Below are 17,529 nucleotides of genomic sequence, written 5' to 3'. Positions count from 1 at the left end.
CCTACAACAAAGGGAGCTTCTGCGTTTTCTGTTTCCTCAAAGTTCACACCATCACAAGACTCTAATCTGTACTGGCCAAATATACAGAAGTGCAACTGGTTCTGGAGTAAAGAGGAACCAAGTAAAAGTGAAGTAAAAATTAGCAGTGTTGACAAGGTACCTTACACAGCTGCATAACATGGACTGAACAGCATATTGTGATTATACAGCTACATATTGAGATTTTGACATGCCTTAAAATATCACATTTGTGAACCCTTTAAGTGACAGAATTTAAGACTGGCCTTTGTAATAATGATTAACAAAGATATATGGTTTAGCCACAGTACCTTCTGTCATCGCCTCCAGCACTAATGACGAAGCGGTCCCCATTGGTGAAGCGAATGTTGGTCACATGGGCCGAGTGGCCCAGAAAGCGCTTGTGTTTGGCCTGAGGAAACATGGGAAGCTGTTGAGAAGGATCCAATTTACATTTATGTGCCATATGTATATAGAACCGTGGGTATAAAGTCTTCAGCATGTGAAATATTTTTCTTCTCAAAACAGTGATGTTTATAGAAAGGAGGATTTTTTTCACAAGTGAGCCTGTTGTTGAAGGTCTTGGACAGAGTGGAAATATTTCAAGAAGCAGATGTGGGTAACAAATATGCACAGAAATATAATTCTATTCCCATATTCTATTTTTTTTTTAAATGTAGAATTTACATTACATCTCACTGACATCTCCAACTTCAGATAAAACATTCATAATACATGCAAAAGCAGTAAACACTAAATCAGATTACAGCCAGTAGTAGTTATTCACTATGTGATCTCACTATTTACCTTTAAAGCCATATGAGTACTTCATCATTATATTAATATATGTATAATTCTAAGCTATTGCATTATAATACTGCATTTCCCTTTCCTTGAACATCCCTTGATGGGACAGTTTATCTTAAATATTCGTCCTGGCACTCTACAGACTGTCATTACTGCCTTACTGCAGCGATACAAATTAGGTGGCCTAGGATATCATGTCTAGTCGACCATGTCATTATGCTTTAAGGCTTTGTTATTGTGTACAGCTCATTACTGTGCAGTCAGACTCTATCCAGACAAGGAATTACAGTCATTCATTAAAGTTTATGTCTATTTCAGCCCAACAATAGCTTCCTTATTGTATATATATTTAAATGTTAAACACTTTTTCACAAAGTTAAAACTGGGTGTACTTACAAACTTTTCTGGACATGGAAAGTCGAACAGCTTTACCATTCCAAAGTCATCACCCGTGACAATGTTGAGGCCAGAATGGGAGACACAGGCACACGTTACATCGGCTTTATCTGTGTTGCGGGACCATATTCCCACAACCTCATCCCCCAGAACACTGCACACACAGACACAAAGCAATAAACAACAGTTACTACTGCAGAGAAATAGCTATTATCCATTTCAATTATCCTTGATGGTCACACATGGGTAAGATGTTATGAACTGAAATGGAATTGATAACCAGGTTGCCTGGAGTTCTAGAGATCTACTGTAACCACTGTAAATACTACAATTGATTTAAAATGTCATAAATGTCTCCACTGAATTGAAAAGCAAGATTAAATGAATTCCAAGACCAAGAATTCTAAGAGGATGAAAGAGGGATAGATGAGGCATGATGCAACTCTGTGTCTACTTTGTTCAACTAGCCTGCAGCTCAGCTCTTTGATCAACACTGTGAGGAGCTTGAATATTGTTTTAATATTGTTGAACAGTGTACAAGACGTCTGAATACTTGAAAACGTGTGTGGATACAGTCAATGGCTCTTGACTGAAATCAAGAGTGCTGCAGTTACCTTGTCCAGGTGGCCCAGGTGATTCTGTCTATGACCGCCTGCTCTGTGACTTGCTTTCCGGAAGGCACCTCATAAACTAGTCGTTTGTAAGCACCAGTGGACAACTACAGAGATAAATTCAGAAAGATGAATACTTACCAGAGATGCACAGTAATTTCAGAATTCAGTACTGGCAGATAAGTGTTTAAAAAATTGCTTTGGACAGATGTTTAGATATGAGTGATATTTCAAACTGCTATTGCATTTTATGATAAGTGATGATGTGTTAACAAACTGCAGAACAGCAGAATGTTTAGGTAATACTGGACTACTGTACTAAAATAGCTGCATTTTATTAATTGTACTGCATTTATAACCTTATAAAAATAAAACGTCTTTGTAAGGCTAATCTAGTCTCAATTTCTACAATTTATATTTGTTTATGTACAGGTATTGGAATTGGCAGATATGTTATAAGCAGGGTATATGGCATATCTGCACAATAATTAATTATGAGGCAGACACAGCACACACATGCTTCATACATACTGGGCATGTTAACTGTCAAAAACGCAAAGCAGAGCCATCTGCTGGACACATTAAACACAGACCTTTACCATAGTAGAAGCAGAACATGTAGTAAGTTAATTTACAAACACAAGCACAGGGCTGTACCTGTATGTAGCAGCTGTCAGCAGAGAAGTCCATCTGAATGACAAAGCTTGGGATATCTCTGCAGCAGTTAATGCGGTTCAGTTGCGGACCCAGCGTCAGGTCATAGAAATCCACAGCATTCTCGCTTGAGCCCACAGCAAGGTAACGTGAATCTGGACTGAACCTGTTGAGGAATGAGGGCAGTGAGTCAATTCACTTTTCAATTACAGTAAGAATGTTAACAAAATGACAAATGACTAATGTCAATGACAGATGACTGATAGTCACACTGATGACTTAGAACAGAATATGCATAATTATGGTTTAGTCTCCGATAAAGCAGACAATGTAACTTTGACAGGATGTGCACAGCACATTGGATGTCAATTAGAGGTGTTACTTGAGTTTAAGAGCATATCTGAGATTTTCTGTTGTTCCCTTTTATGTCTACTCAACTCTTGTCCATAACTACTACTTTGTTAAAAGAACTTGAAAGAACCTGATATCCTGAATGGCGGAGCGCCGATCTCTCTTCTTGCCCCAGATCTTGAGGGAAGTGACGAGGAGAATGATGAACTCTCCATTCTTCATGCCTATGGCCACCATGTCACCCTCAGGACTGTAGCTGACCGTGCGTGCAGGATGCCCCAGGTTCACCTTATTCAGCATCTTCTGTTTTTGGCATATGAAAGAGCATCACTTTATCATATATTACATACACCTTTAATAAACTGTCTGTATTTTTTTACTTTGTTCTGCTCTTCAGGACCTGATGAAATGCTCTCACAGATAAAAATTAATAATGCTAATAATAATAACATTGTAATAATCTTATATTACATGACTAGTGTTACAAACATGCTTTGTGTGTGTGTGGGTGTGCGTGTGTGTTTGTGTGTGTCTCACCCTCTCTGGAATATCCCAGAGCCGCACCGTGCCATCCTCTGCAGCAGACAGGAAGACATCTCGTGTAGGGTGAGCACTCAAACCCCAGATGGGGCCATCCATGTGGCCGTTTACTAAGATGTTACACGCTGCATTCTTCTCCCCCACCTCAATAATCTCAGCATTCCGCGTGCCCACCAAGATCTTACCCTGAACAAAGACAACAGAACAGCAAGTGACCAAACCATTAGCAACGTAAGAAAATCAGAGAGAAAGAAAATTTTTTTCATCCTTGTCCCAAAGCAAAAACTTGTAAAAGGTGCTTCAAAATGCAGTGTATGGACATTTGTTGGGATACTTAAACAATCCATGATGCATTGCTTTAGAAATAAGCTTTGAACTTTGTTGTATTTAACTCCTTAAGCAGGGCCTCCTCACAACCGATAGTCCGATTTTGACCTCGATTTGAGAAAAAAATTCACAATCTGAAGTGATTTTTCAGGTAGGGAGCTCAGGCCTTCCAATATTTTTATATTTGACTTTTTTACGACTCAAAACATTCCTACAGTGTGAGCTGGTCAGTGACATAACTGAGCGAGTGATTCAGGCAGTAGCCAACAAAAGAGCTAGAAGAGAGAAAAAGGTCCCAGTTTGTGTTTTCGCAAAGCACAAACAGGTCTAGTGCAGTTTAGCTGTTTGTATCACATGCTAACGGAGGAGTTTGGTGTGTTTTGAGTGTTCATTTGGTGTTTTGAGTACTTTTTAGAAATCAAAACTCCTTGTGTGTGATACCCTCTTTCTGCCTAATTGTCTCACGTTGTGCCCTCGTGACAAAAAAATATAAATTCTGTGATTTTCCTGAGTCATTCATTATAATTATATGATAATTAACCTTCAGATTGATACATGAGTAATAAGGCTACCGATGAATCTATGTTAAAAGGTGTAAAATCAAAGACTTGTTCTGGTCACTGTTAAGTACTATTTAGTATTCTTGACCTTCATGTGTTACATGTATGTGCAGGCCTACTTCTGTATGCTGTAAGTCAGTGTGACTGTTGTACCTTGCCTCTGCAGACAGAGCGCACACAGTCTATAATCTGGCCAGTCTCCAGTCTGAAAGCCCTGCAGCGCTTCAGCTCCTGATCCCACAGCTTTAGCGCACCGCCCTCCTTAGACCTGCAGGGTGCAGCACACACACAGCACAGCTCACAAACTACAGCACTGCACACACACAGCACAGCTCAGACACGACAGTGATGCATGCTAATAACAAGGGGTTCATCTAGTCTCTGAGTTAGAGAGGTTACAGTGAAAATCATTTTAGTGTAGGGCTATCTATGTCTGACTGGACCTCAACTGGACCTCACCTCGTCTACAGAAAACCTAAAAAGCACACAAGTTCAATTATATATTTATAACCTAATTATATATTTAGGTCCTAAAATCACAGTTATGACTTCTTTATCTGTCATTTCTATCATTAAAATCTTCATATGTTTAATGTTTAAAATTTCTTGACTGCTTTCTTAGTGTGAACCGGAATAGATGGGTCACTCACGGTCGCTCCTTTCCACCTGTGACAATGAGGCCGTCTCGCAGTGTGGTGTACATGGTGAAAACTGGACCAGTGTGTGCCTTAGCCACAATTCGCACTAGAATGTGTTCCTTCCATACACACACATCTCCACTAATGGTACCTGTAAATGTCAAGTTATTCTGAAAGGAAAACAAACCTGCACTAATCTAGTGACCTCTAAGAGAGAGAACAGCACAGCATAACAAAGCAAAGCTTTGTTTTACAGTTCATTTACTGGCAATATCTCACATATTTGTTTATACAGTACATGGCTACATTGGGACTCTCTCTAAAACATGGCAAACAGCAAGAGCAGTTTTAAAATATATACTTTATACTGAATACCTTTAATCTAGTCCTTACAGTAAATGTATACTGCCTCAAGTTAAAGACCAAATTTTTAGTGCAATGCTGTAATATGAAAATACACCATATAAAAAGAAAGTAATGGCCCATTTTTATGGATTGGGTATTGGCTATATTAAGCCTGTTCCAGTTCTATTCATTGTTATATTTTGTGCGCTCCATTTATATCACTGTCACTGTTATTAATTTTGTAAGTGAAAATAAATTAACATGCTCTACAGACAGCACACTTCTGCACATTTTAATACATAGTTACTGTTTATTTGCTGAATTTAACATACTGGAAAGAAATAAAACATAAAATGTTGCCTGTGCTAAAGTTATACTGCATGTTTTTTTTCCAATATATTAAACTCAGCAAATAAACAGAAATTGCACCCTAAAATTTGCAGATAAATGCCATATTCAAGTTTGCTCTCCGTAGAAGATGTTCTCACATTCTCACATAGAAAATCAACAAAATGTGTAATTTGATTTGATTTGAACTAATGTAGACTCAGTATCTGCTGATACTCATTACTAAAAGACATGGATCGGAAAAGAATCAGCCTCTTTCTTTCACTAGCGTCAAACAACTCAGCACTGTGAAGGCTGTGTAATATCTGTGTGTTTAAATATAAAGAGATATACTTACAGCTCCAAATGCCACAGAGAGCATGGTTTGCATGCGGGCATCCTCAATGGAACTAAGAACTCCTTTCTTGCTGAGTAGAGCCCTGCCTGCCAGCGTCCAAAAGCGTACATGCTTTATCCCCACTGACACAAACTGAGTGTCTGAGTCTGGCCGGAACTCGGCCACAAAGATCCGCTGTGTGTGGCCACAGCGACTGGCTACTTTGGCACCTTGGGAATAATAATGAACAGGTGCTGTTGTAAGTCAATGTCTCTAATGAATGTCTGCATAAAATTGGAGAGAGTGGGGAGCAGGCAAGAGTTTAGCAGTGCTGTACCTTCCTGCCACTTCCAGATGGTGATGGTGTGCTCAGGGTCCAGCCCCACAGACAGGAGCAGCTTGCCAGTGGCACTGAAGCTGACCGAGCAGATTCCCCGGGAGTGGTAGCAGCGCAGCACGGACAGAGTCTGCTTGTTCATGGCATCCCACACATGAATGGATGGGGACGTGGCTGCCAAGTAGATAGAGAACTAGGCTCAATATTTAATATTTAATATAGAATTTATGAAACAAATAGGTTAGACTTCAAACAAATATAATTCATTCAGGTGTTAATATATTACAACTGCTGCTACTAATATCATCATATTGATATCCTATTAATTGTATAATTACAGAAAAAGCTAAAATTTCATTTGACTTACTGGGCCATTGTGAGAAACTCTAAGCAAATCAGCAAGTTTGTGTGGAGTGTGTAAAACTGCATGTGACTTTAAAGCCAGTAGAGGGCAGTGTTCTAGAGGAAACTTGAGCCAAGCCCATCCTGGCACAAACATTAACGCTCAGATCTCTACAACATGAATTAGCTGCATTCCAAACCAAATACATTAGTAATGGGACCAGACAATGATATTTCCTTTTCCACCTTTAAAACACCTTTAAATCTGTTGGTGGTAACAAAAAAGAAATAGCTCTAATTAGTATTTCTCAACTCTGGTCTTTGTCTCGAGACCCGTCTCAAGATCATAAAATAGCACTTAGTCGTCTCAGTCTCCGCGTAAGGTGGATTCAGAACTGGAAACTTTTTTTCTATTATTATCGAATATCAACAATACCTTTAAATACAGTAAGACAGTCCTTTCTCTACATGTTTAAATAAAATTTGTTTGCTGCCCGTTGAAGATCTAATTGATCTTTTCCATGATGACCTAACTGGGTGTCAATTGTTTGTTGATTTTCCTTGGTTCCAAAATTCACACATCCCCTGTGGGTAGATCAGAAAGTTATTATTACTACGTTTTTATTTACTAACAAAAATGGATGTTGGTTCTTTGGTTCATATTCAGTGGACTTGAGATGGGGATTCTGAATAAGATGAAGAAACTGAGTACAACCTCACCATCATTTGCTTCCAAACATTACATTGCAAGTTAGGACTAAAGGCCCTGCAAAGTTCTTAAAATCTGTGAAAAATAAATATTTCAGCAAACAATTTTATATAGTTACCTTCTATTTTTTTCCCCAATAACAACATTAAAAAGAGTGCTTTGTATTTTCTTTTTTCACTGTCGCCTTTTACAATTCTACTGTGGGCCACGCCCCCAAAGCGGATTAATTGAAAGCCTCTGCGTCAGACGTAACCTATTTCAACTTTTGCTGCAGCGGATTCTGATGCTGACAAACAGCAATCGGACCATATACAGTACCACTGAGAAGCAGCTACATGCCTGCGATTTTCAGGTCAAAGGCCAGGTTCTTGTTCAGAATCTCCCTCTTCAGGTTCTTGCAAGTAAGGCCACATTGATGTGAACTGATTTCCATCCTGTGCAATACTGAGGTGCCTACACCTTAGATTTCTGTTTGTTAGCAAGCTAACAGAAGGTTCTGCATTTCAACTACACTCACACTAATTCACCAGCTTCTTGTTTGAATTTTCCTGCTCCAACGTAAGTGGTGCAGCAGGCATTATAATAACTACTGCACCATTTGAGAAGGGACAGGGAAATTCAAACAAGAAGCTGGCGAATAGGACACCAACTGCAGCCTGATATTGTTAACTGTAAATTTGTAACTCCAAAATGATTTGAATACGAACTGGATGAACACTATACTGGCATGCTAGCTCCCTTTTGGGGCAGGGTGCAGGTGCCCTACAGACAACAGGAGAAAGGCTGTTAGGGGTCTTGGTTAACAACGGAATCTGCGCTTTTAAAATGTTTGCTACAAACCCTTGTACTGGGTGTCACTTCATTCCCATAAAGAAATCTGAGCCATTATGATTTGGTCTGGTTATTTGGAATAGAAAGTACAGAGTGACCACTCTACCTCCTGCATCCAAAAACTGATCATTTGTAAATAAGTGCCACCTCTTAGTAGCTATAACTTTACTCCAGTAGAGCAATGCAGAGCGTTTTAAGTGTGGGAGGGTCAGTTAATGTCACAGTTCATAAATATGCAATACAGGGTAGCTAAAAGCCTCTGCTGTTGCAGTAGCAAACTAACACTGCACCTGTAGTAGCAGCAACTACTGGAACACTTTAAGAAAAAAAGACAAGACTTCTTACCTGACATATCACCAGCATCACCTGTGCAAAATTAAAAAGAAGTATGCCTGATTTAAAACTTACTGGAAAATCTGAGCAGTTTCTTATATTTTACAAATTTGTTTAATAGTGTATAACATAATGCTGCTACAACAACAGGCACGTTGGACTGTTCATACAAAAACTGACATCAACAAAAACAAACTTTAAAAATGAAAAATGCAAACAACGAAAAATCCACCATTGGGACTTGGGACTGCCAGTAGTTGCAGAAACACCCAGTTACCAACATCATTTTGAAAATCATTGAAATAATTTTAAAACATAAGCAGAGGCTAAGTTGGCAATATTAAAACAATACCAATGTTTACACTTCAGAAACATAATGCATTTACATTTCAGAAGCTTAAAAAATTTAGGGCAATTTTTTCCTCGTATTCAACAAAATGAGAAGCAGCTGTGACAAAATGTTAGGCTAATGATAAAGAAGGGATATAGAGGGCAGCCCACTTCTCACAAACATACCTACTTGGCCAGTCGCCACCACGTTGGGGAACTTGGGGTGTTGATTGATGGTGAGGCACAGAATGTCATCACTGTGTTCTACATAGAAACTCTGGCATGCTGGATGGAAACACAGCGCACTCAACATAAAATAGCCCTGGTAGAACCATTTTCAGGATCTTCACCTCAACATTATATGGGACCTCTTTTAGGAATGGAGCAGTTGTACCTGTTGTTAAGTTGAGGACGACCCCGACTGAAGCTGTGTGATAGATAATATCCGCCCCCTCATTCAGGTAATGCACATTGTTGCGGCAGTCGTTGCCCCGGTAACCAAACACAAGCTCTAGCACCAGGTCCTGCGGGAGAGTCAAAGAGGGGTTAGGGTCAGGGGTCATCTCCATGGCAACAGCAAAGAGGTTAAAGGACTCTGCTTTCAGGATGAGAAAGGACAGGCAGGGAGAAACCGTGCTGCAATTAAATTAAGCGAGGTTAACAAGATGAGCAAAGCTAATAGGTCTCCCCTGGGCTCTGTGTGTCTGGAGTCCACCATCAAACAGGCCTCTGACTCAGCGACTAGATCAGATATGCACTGAATAAGCAGGAAGAACTTTATATTATGCATGCAAATATTTTAAATATTGTTGATGAACAGACTACCACATTGTCCACATTGAGCATAAGAAAGTAACATTAATTTTCAACATTAGTTTTGTTCTACAGATGAACTACACACACATTAGAAACAATGTACAACTGTTGAACATTAGATATGACTTACCTCAATAGGCCTCTTCTTTTTGCCCACATTGTTGGTTTGTAGTTTTTCTGGTACCGGTAAAGCCCTGCTCACTGGGGGTCTATGTCCAAATTAAGCACAAAACAAGCACACAGGGTAAGTTGAAGACTAGCTGGTCTCTGAAAGGAAAGTAAATCGATCAAATGGAAAACGATATGTTCTGTATATCATTTTGTATATTATAGTAGGGTATTAAATATCCAAGATTGGAAGAATTCACAACTGTCATAAAAGAAATGCATAGAAATGCAAACTAAGCTTACCTTGAGCCCCTTTATGGAAGCATTGACAAAAAAAGAGAGAACGTTAGAACCACTGTCTCTCATTTAGCGGTCAGCCAAGTGCACCAGATCGTAATGCCACAACATAGGGACACTGAGAACACAAATACACAATAGAAAGCTGGAGCAGCTATGAACTCTATTTTCTCAGCACCAACCATGATTATGTAAAGTCGATAGTATGTGGCCTGAAACAGCTCACAATGGGTCACAGCTGGCAATGCAAGAGGCTAGCATACTCTGAAAAAGGTGATTATTTATTTATACTTCAAATAAAGATATGGAGGATGTAAAGCACTTGTGCTTAGGTCCACAACACCCAAAATTCTTGCTGGCATGATCAGAAGCTCAATGACTTTAAAGCAATGAGGGAAGGGCAGCCAGCCAAGCACTTACTGTAATGCAGTGCCATCTATTCTAATGTGGAATTGCAATCGCCTGCTGTCAAAGCATCTACAGGAAGTGTTCCATATAGAAACATCAGCTAAATGCTAAGTTGCACTTATTCGTTTGATGAAGGGAATGGCAAAAGGTGAGCTGAATGGAACTGATGACCGTTGTAGTAATGTGTGGGGGATATTAACACGATTTAAGTGAGAGCAGTTCTTTTCTCAATGAATACTTATCCTTACCTGACTACCCCCTGCCTTCACGTGGTGACAAAGAAGAGTGCAGGGTTCAGATAGACATAGGAGTGAGGAAGAGAGGAAAAGAAAGACACCAGGGTGCCATATTACTCAAAGCCAAAGTGCTCCATGGACTGATGCACTGCTCTGAGCAATAATGTGATGTTTCATGTTTCTGCAGGTAAAAATTAACCTTCTGCTGGATGAAGACGATCAAAGGTTTGACAATTTTTGGGATGTACCCTCAATTTCCATGCAGAAAAAAGGCTTCCCATTTTGGGAAAAGAAGCTTTTTTAATTACTCATTTAATCATAAAATCACAGAGATGTAAGCTAAATCAGGTGTAATTTAGCTCTCAGTCAAGACTCTGTTGGTAACTTGACAGTAGTGGTGCACGACAGATTTATTAGGTTGTGCAGCGAAATCTCTGCTAAGTAAACAACCTATAAAACAAAGTAAATGCTTGAGGCTTTGCACTTTAATAGTTAATTCAAATCTGGCAGAATGTATGTGTGTGAAGCTTTCCTAGTTGCATCTTGATACAACACAGGGTTTGACATTAAGTAAAACAACACCTCCCTCTCTGTAAACACACAAGTAGTTATACTTCAGGAATGGGTTCTGACTGAACAGTTAATTTATGGTAAAGTTTATTTAAGATACACAATAGCATAGGTTATTGACTAAATCAGTAGTCAGTTAAAATTCTTCAAATTATATTCTTATCTCTATACCAATACTCTTACATTTCATTATAATTATTTAAAACAACTACACAAAAAGGGGGAAATCTGATTGCTATATAAGACAGAGAAGACCCTACATGGACCTTTCACCTTACATTTCAAATAGTAGTGTTAAGTAACCATACTTGCATTAGGGAGTACAAGTGAAAAATGCCTCTCCTAACATACCTTTCATCTACTGATGGCTCTTTCTGTTGTAAGTGGGGCTTGACCCCTATCATTGTTCGCATGTTGGTGGATAAGGCCTTGATCACATAGTTGATCTCATTCTCTCGAGTCACATCGCTATCATACCCTGCAAGAAGCAAAAGGACGGAGCACAAGTTGTCATGAGAAGATAATTCGTTTTAAATGCCTAAAACATCTCCTTTGAGCTCAGAGAACATTCTACTAGTATGAAGTATGAACCACTTTCTCCTAAAACCTGGCAAGTGTAGAACGTCAGTCTGGGTTTTCACTGGGCAAGTATTTTTAGAATAACTTTCAAGATTATTAAAAAAAGAGACAGGATATCATTAATATTTCTACATTAAAGATCATATATTGTCATGTAATGTATTTTAATGTGTTCCTCTCACCCCCATCATCTTCACTCTGAATGTCAGACTCCTCGCTGTCACACTGACGCACCTCCCGGCAGCCCTCAGCCTCATGGCTCCAGATCATCAGAGAAGTGTCAGCTCCACCCACTGACACCAGTAGAGAGTCATCGTGCGTCCAGCGCACATTGGTCACATGGGTACTATGGGCCACATAGCGCTTGAACTTAGCATACTTTCCCTGATCAAAGAAAGATGATGGTAAAATACATTCAACACAGTGATATAACAATTCAGGCAAAGATTTGTAATTCATAGGAGACAATTTGCAGAAACAAGCATTCAAAAACAATTGACATTTCATGGGTTAGACATTAGAAATGGCATCTTCATAACCATCATTAACACTGACATCATAAAAAACACTGACATACCCTGAACTGGACTGAAATCAGATTTCTTCGGAACATAGACAGAACTGTAGCAGAATATTAATGAGCATGCTTCTTTCTTACCTTAACAGGATATCTGAAGAGCTTGACATATCCAAGGTCATCTCCTGTTGCCAGCACTTGCCTGTCGTTGCTAAGACACGCAGCTGTTACCTCGGTAACCTCACTAACCACCGGCCAGATGCCCTCACAGGAGCTTCCCAGCACACACGTCCATGTGCTCCAATCAATCTTCTCCACCTGGGCATGGACATATAACATAGATTAGACCTAAAGGGTTCCAAACACAATCACAAGTTGCTACATAACAGCTAGTGTACTAGTGATCTTAAGCATGGCCCAGTTCCTTGTCTCCAAATTTAGACCCATGCAAAAATGAAAAGTGGGCCATGTTCTTGCCCTTATGTGTGCCCTTCCTTCTGTTGGGCCCAGAATCAGGACAACGCAACAGTAACCACAGCAATGCCACGGCAACACCCTGAGCGACCCTTACCTCTGTGGCAGGGATGGTTTGTTTCTTCCCACGAGGAGCCTCGAAAAATAGCTGCTCCTTAGCTGCAGTGTTGACCTGCAAAAGCTTCCCTGATGACAAAATGTATAACTATGACAAATACTTATAACACAATTTAACAGAGGTGTAGTATCTATTAAAACAATCAAAGAAAGACAACAAAAAAGTATGACCTAAATAGTATTGCAATCTAAGTGTGTGTAATTCATGGCATTCATTATAATAAAAACTTGTAATTGTAACTTTTAATTATATGTGATGATTTTTCTGCTTACAGTTACTTGAGTTTCCTTTTTTTTTCTTAGACTATTTTATCCTTTATGTTAATAGCTTATAATTCTCTCTCACCTCTTTTGTCCCAATCCAGATGGGTGATGTAATTCATGGAGCCTTTGCATACACCCACCCTCTTGCTGCTCATCACATTGTAGATATCCACAAAGCTGTCACCTGATGCCACTGCTAAATACTTCCCAGCACCTGCGGCAAGAGGACCCATTTACCAGCTCTTTAAACTGCACTTAAAAGTTATTCTCATCAATATGCTAATTTATTCCAACAAATATCTTAAGCTAATTACATTAGCATATAACATGTGAAAGCCCAAAAATAACTAACAGTATCACATCAAATATGTTTCAGCTAATTAATTCATGCTACACGTTCTTATGCTCAACACAACAGTTATTCTGAAAAGGCATGATCATGTTTCTTTGCAGTCTTGAGCTGATTTTACATAAAACTTTTTTCACTTTTTAATGCCTTCCAGTGTGACCGGGCTGGAAGGCCTCAGAATTCAAATTTAAAACTCTGACAAATTCTATTTGTGGCTCATCTCAGAATAGATGGCGCACTCTCTCTGATGTGTCTGGGTTGTGTGTCGGCACTAGGGTGCTGACTAACCTGGAGAGAAACGGATGTCGGAGATGATGTCCTTGCGGTGGTGGAATGACACCAGGTCCTCCAGAGTGTCCGCGTTAACGATGAGGAAGCTGCCATCATTCAGCCCTACTGCCAGAGCCTTGCCATCCGGAGAGAAACAGCAGCAGCGGCCACCTGCAGTCAAACAATTATACAGTTATATTCATGTGCCTGTATACTAACTAATACTTTCTGCTGTCAGACCAACTAGTCTGGTAAGATCACCAGACTTAAGTATCCCTTGGTCTTGAGAAACCAGCTTTTGCTGTTAGCAAAATTATTTCAATTAATGTCAGTTTAATCTAATTGAAGAGAGTTGACAGTTCAATTTAAGAGGCTGATCTTACAATAATTTGATTACACTGGTTTGGTCGATATTACTTGCAATGTCTATTAGGCAGCATAAAGATGAGAACCAGGGATTCATGAACTTTTTATTGCTACAATTTTCTTAAGTGCCTCTGCCTGCAGGCGGTCAATATGCTCTTAGAATTAATTTGAATTCAGAGTGGGATTCAATCAAATTACATTTTTCACTTAAAAAGAGGTCCAAGAATTGACTGAGATCAAACATCATGCTCTCTATAAATGCACTATAACTACAAGCAGAGTACAGCTGCAGAAAGTATCCATAACTAGTAGTGGGTTACTCAGACTACAGTCCCACTGTGTCCAAACTGTTATTTTGTACTAAACAGTACACTTTTACACCGAATTATTGAGCCTTTGAAAGCCCTTGAAAAACACTTTTAACATAACTAACAGTGAGCACTGCATTATGATTAATACTGCAATTACATCTGGTCAAATACAAGACTTAATAAGGTTTTTTCTCCTGAGTCATACACTATCAAGTCAGACTGTCAACATTTTACTGTTAGATCGTGCCAACTGGGTCTTTTACTATGGATTACACTAGTAATGGATTATTTTAGTAAATACAAGGGACCCCTACCTACCTTTCTTGAGTTTGCGCACGGCAAGCATACAATGGCTGGGAGACAGATCCCATATGCGCAAGGTCTTGTCATCACTAACAGTGGCACACAGTGGCAAGTGAGGGTGGGTGGCCAAACCCCACACTTCTCCCTCCATATGACCCTGGACAACCAAAGCAGAACACACACTTCAGTTTAGCACACACTCTGATTACTGGCCTTAGGGTTCACCTTGGGACCTTTTTACTGTAACAGTCAGGGTTGCATTTCCCAAAAGCTTTGCAGTGGAACAATCTTCACTACGTGGTAGAGAGAGTGTTCTTAGGGTGACTATTGCTCTACAGTACTGTGCATCACCCATGAGCTTCAAAAGCACTAGCAAGAAACTGTGGTCAATGTTGACATCATCATAAGCAAAGTCTGACATCAACTGGGTAGCCGTCCTCCGCCACCATCTTCCAGATCTTCATTGGGAGTGGGCTTAGCTAACACAGCTGAATGAATTACCAAATGCATGCCCACACAACACCTGTGGTAATTTTTTTTTTAATTGGAACTGGAACACTTTGTTAAATTCAAAGCTGGACAGCCATCTGCAGCGCCTAAACCACGATCTGCCCTGCCCCAATACAGAAAACCTCTGAATGGAACTGATGACAAAACTGCCTGGCTGTACCATCACAACCTTACCTGCTTACTCCTGAGTACTGTGTATAAAATAGGGGCCAAAATTCACGAAACCCTTCAAGCAGTATTGGAGCATATTAAGCCATCTGAAGTGTGAATCTCTTAAAGTCATTTACTGTGTCATGCCTTGGAATTACACTGTAAACCTAATTAAGAGAACTTGTTACAAAACCTGTAAATTAGAACAGGGAAAAGGACTGACCTTTCAGCCTTTTGTTCCCCTTTTAGCATGAGAGCAAAAATGTACATACTCTATCCTATTAAGTTACAGCAATAACTCTGTATGTGGTTTAATATACGTATTACATAAAAGGGTCTAGTGAAATTTAGTGAGAATGGGTTATAGAATAGAATGCATGAAACATGCAACATTTTAGTCCTTTTCATTCTAGATATACATTAACTACTGTTGAGGAGAAGACTATACTGTTTCATTTACCACCCCTGAAAACCCAAACTAAACATATTTCACGAACACCAACAAAGCCTGTAAAACGCTGTTCGGGCCAGCCCTACAGGGTTGTAGACAAAATAAGACTACACTACACACTAAACTCCTCATGAACTTGAACCAAGATTAACCAATGGCTAAACCCAAGGCCTTTACCCAAAACTTCTTTGAAAGCCCTTGACATTTTAATAATGAAATGTGCTGGCCACGGCGTGAAGAGTGAGGAGTGACATCATAGCATGGTTCCTTACCTGGACTAGCAGAGTGATGGGCCCACTTTTATCCACCTCCAAAATCTCTCCATTCTTTGTTCCCACAAGTATGTGTCCATGGCCCAGGGATATGGCACGAATGGAGGGATTGTCCTCTAACAATAATCCTACACAGATATGATATGTCCTGATCCATTAGTGACCCTGACTTTGTTTATGAGAAATGATAAAGAAGATCTTCCATAGAAGATATGGAAGTTACAGCTAAGAAGTGCTCTAATAAGTATGTCACAGTGGTAAAGACTATGAAGCTCTGTATTCGATTATGTGCTCTGGGTTATAAATGTAAAAGATGAGAGGCCTACCTTTGGATCCTGGGGCAAGCACAGATCTCTTGATGGCATATGTCTTGAGACACCTCTCAAAAGTGTCATCCCACAAAGCAACTATGCCATCCTTTCCACCAGTCACAAAACCCTACAGGCAAGATTGCATCATTCAATACTTCAACACAAACTACCAATGCAAACATGGCAGTATCTGCAAACTGTTTGTTAAAGCTTTCTTACCTAAGTACTTCAAATTGACCACTTCAAGTTTAATCATAAATATATACAACCCAGTTTCCAAAAAAGTTGGGGTGCTGTGCAAGATGTTAAAGAGGTTAAAAACAAATGCAGATCATTTTAACCCTATATTTAATAGAAAATAGTACAAAGACAACAGGTCAAATGTTGAAACTAAGAAATTATATTGTTTTCTGAAAAATATTTGCCTATCTAAATTTGATGCCAGCAACACGTTTTAAAAATTTGTGACGGGGCATTTTTACCACTGTATTGCATCACCTCTTCTTTTAACAACACTCTGTAAGCGTTTGGAAACTGAGGAGACCGACTGCTGTAGTTTTGAAAGTGAAATGTTTTCCCATTCTGTGCACTAATAACAAGCAGTCTTTGGCCTGGAGGATGCAGTGTCCATGATTTCCATAAAGAATTTCCAGTTTTGATTTGTTGGACAACAGGACACTTTTCCCCTTCGCCTCAGTCCATCCTAAATGAGTTCGGGCCCAGAGAAGGTGGTGACATTTCTGGATCCTGTTTATTTATGGTTTCGTCGTTGAATGGTAGAGTTTTAACTTGCATTTCTGGATGCAGCGACGAACTGTCTTTACAGACAATGATTTTCGAAAGTGTTCTTGAGCCCATAATTTCCACTACAGAACAGCACGAAATTCCCAAGTTCTTCGCTATTTTACCAGTCTTTTGCCACCCCATCTTTTTTGAAACATGTTGCCAGCATCAAATTTAAAATAGGCATACATTTTTCAAAAAACAATAACATTTCTCAGTTTCAACATCTAATATGTTGTCTTTGCAATATCTTCAATTACATATATGGTTTAAA

The 17,529-nt window shown here is 39.4% G+C and overlaps 1 protein-coding gene across 4 annotated transcripts in view; it reads right to left on the bottom strand.

Moving 5' to 3' along the window:
- Positions 1 to 17,529, bottom strand: part of eml5 (EMAP like 5) — a 73,716-nt gene that overhangs the window by 1,618 nt on the left and 54,569 nt on the right. Inside the window, exons 19-43 of one of the 4 annotated variants that reach the window (XM_036593266.1) lie at positions 16,488 to 16,599; positions 16,162 to 16,289; positions 14,794 to 14,935; positions 13,817 to 13,969; positions 13,262 to 13,393; positions 12,896 to 12,984; positions 12,466 to 12,642; positions 11,990 to 12,191; positions 11,580 to 11,706; positions 10,671 to 10,685; positions 10,021 to 10,029; positions 9,740 to 9,818; positions 9,188 to 9,317; positions 8,980 to 9,078; positions 8,476 to 8,496; positions 6,249 to 6,422; positions 5,933 to 6,141; positions 4,915 to 5,072; positions 4,418 to 4,532; positions 3,375 to 3,563; positions 2,968 to 3,140; positions 2,490 to 2,652; positions 1,836 to 1,939; positions 1,222 to 1,375; positions 330 to 430 (exon numbers count right to left, since the gene is read on the bottom strand). In XM_036593266.1, coding sequence (XP_036449159.1) covers positions 330 to 430; positions 1,222 to 1,375; positions 1,836 to 1,939; positions 2,490 to 2,652; positions 2,968 to 3,140; positions 3,375 to 3,563; positions 4,418 to 4,532; positions 4,915 to 5,072; positions 5,933 to 6,141; positions 6,249 to 6,422; positions 8,476 to 8,496; positions 8,980 to 9,078; positions 9,188 to 9,317; positions 9,740 to 9,818; positions 10,021 to 10,029; positions 10,671 to 10,685; positions 11,580 to 11,706; positions 11,990 to 12,191; positions 12,466 to 12,642; positions 12,896 to 12,984; positions 13,262 to 13,393; positions 13,817 to 13,969; positions 14,794 to 14,935; positions 16,162 to 16,289; positions 16,488 to 16,599 — 3,155 coding nt within the window. Of the gene's footprint in view, positions 1 to 329; positions 431 to 1,221; positions 1,376 to 1,835; positions 1,940 to 2,489; positions 2,653 to 2,967; positions 3,141 to 3,374; positions 3,564 to 4,417; positions 4,533 to 4,914; positions 5,073 to 5,932; positions 6,142 to 6,248; positions 6,423 to 8,475; positions 8,497 to 8,979; positions 9,079 to 9,187; positions 9,318 to 9,739; positions 9,819 to 10,020; positions 10,133 to 10,670; positions 10,686 to 11,579; positions 11,707 to 11,989; positions 12,192 to 12,465; positions 12,643 to 12,895; positions 12,985 to 13,261; positions 13,394 to 13,816; positions 13,970 to 14,789; positions 14,936 to 16,161; positions 16,290 to 16,487; positions 16,600 to 17,529 lie in introns of those variants that run through there. The other 3 variants (XM_036593267.1, XR_005008538.1, XR_005008539.1) reach the window with 3 other exon arrangements.

The sequence above is a fragment of the Colossoma macropomum genome, unplaced genomic scaffold, assembly GCF_904425465.1.
Source record: "Colossoma macropomum unplaced genomic scaffold, Colossoma_macropomum, whole genome shotgun sequence".
NCBI classification, from domain to species: Eukaryota; Metazoa; Chordata; class Actinopteri; order Characiformes; family Serrasalmidae; genus Colossoma; species Colossoma macropomum.
The sequence above is the reverse complement of the archived record's forward strand: the minus strand, read 5'-3'. Positions and strand labels throughout refer to the sequence as shown.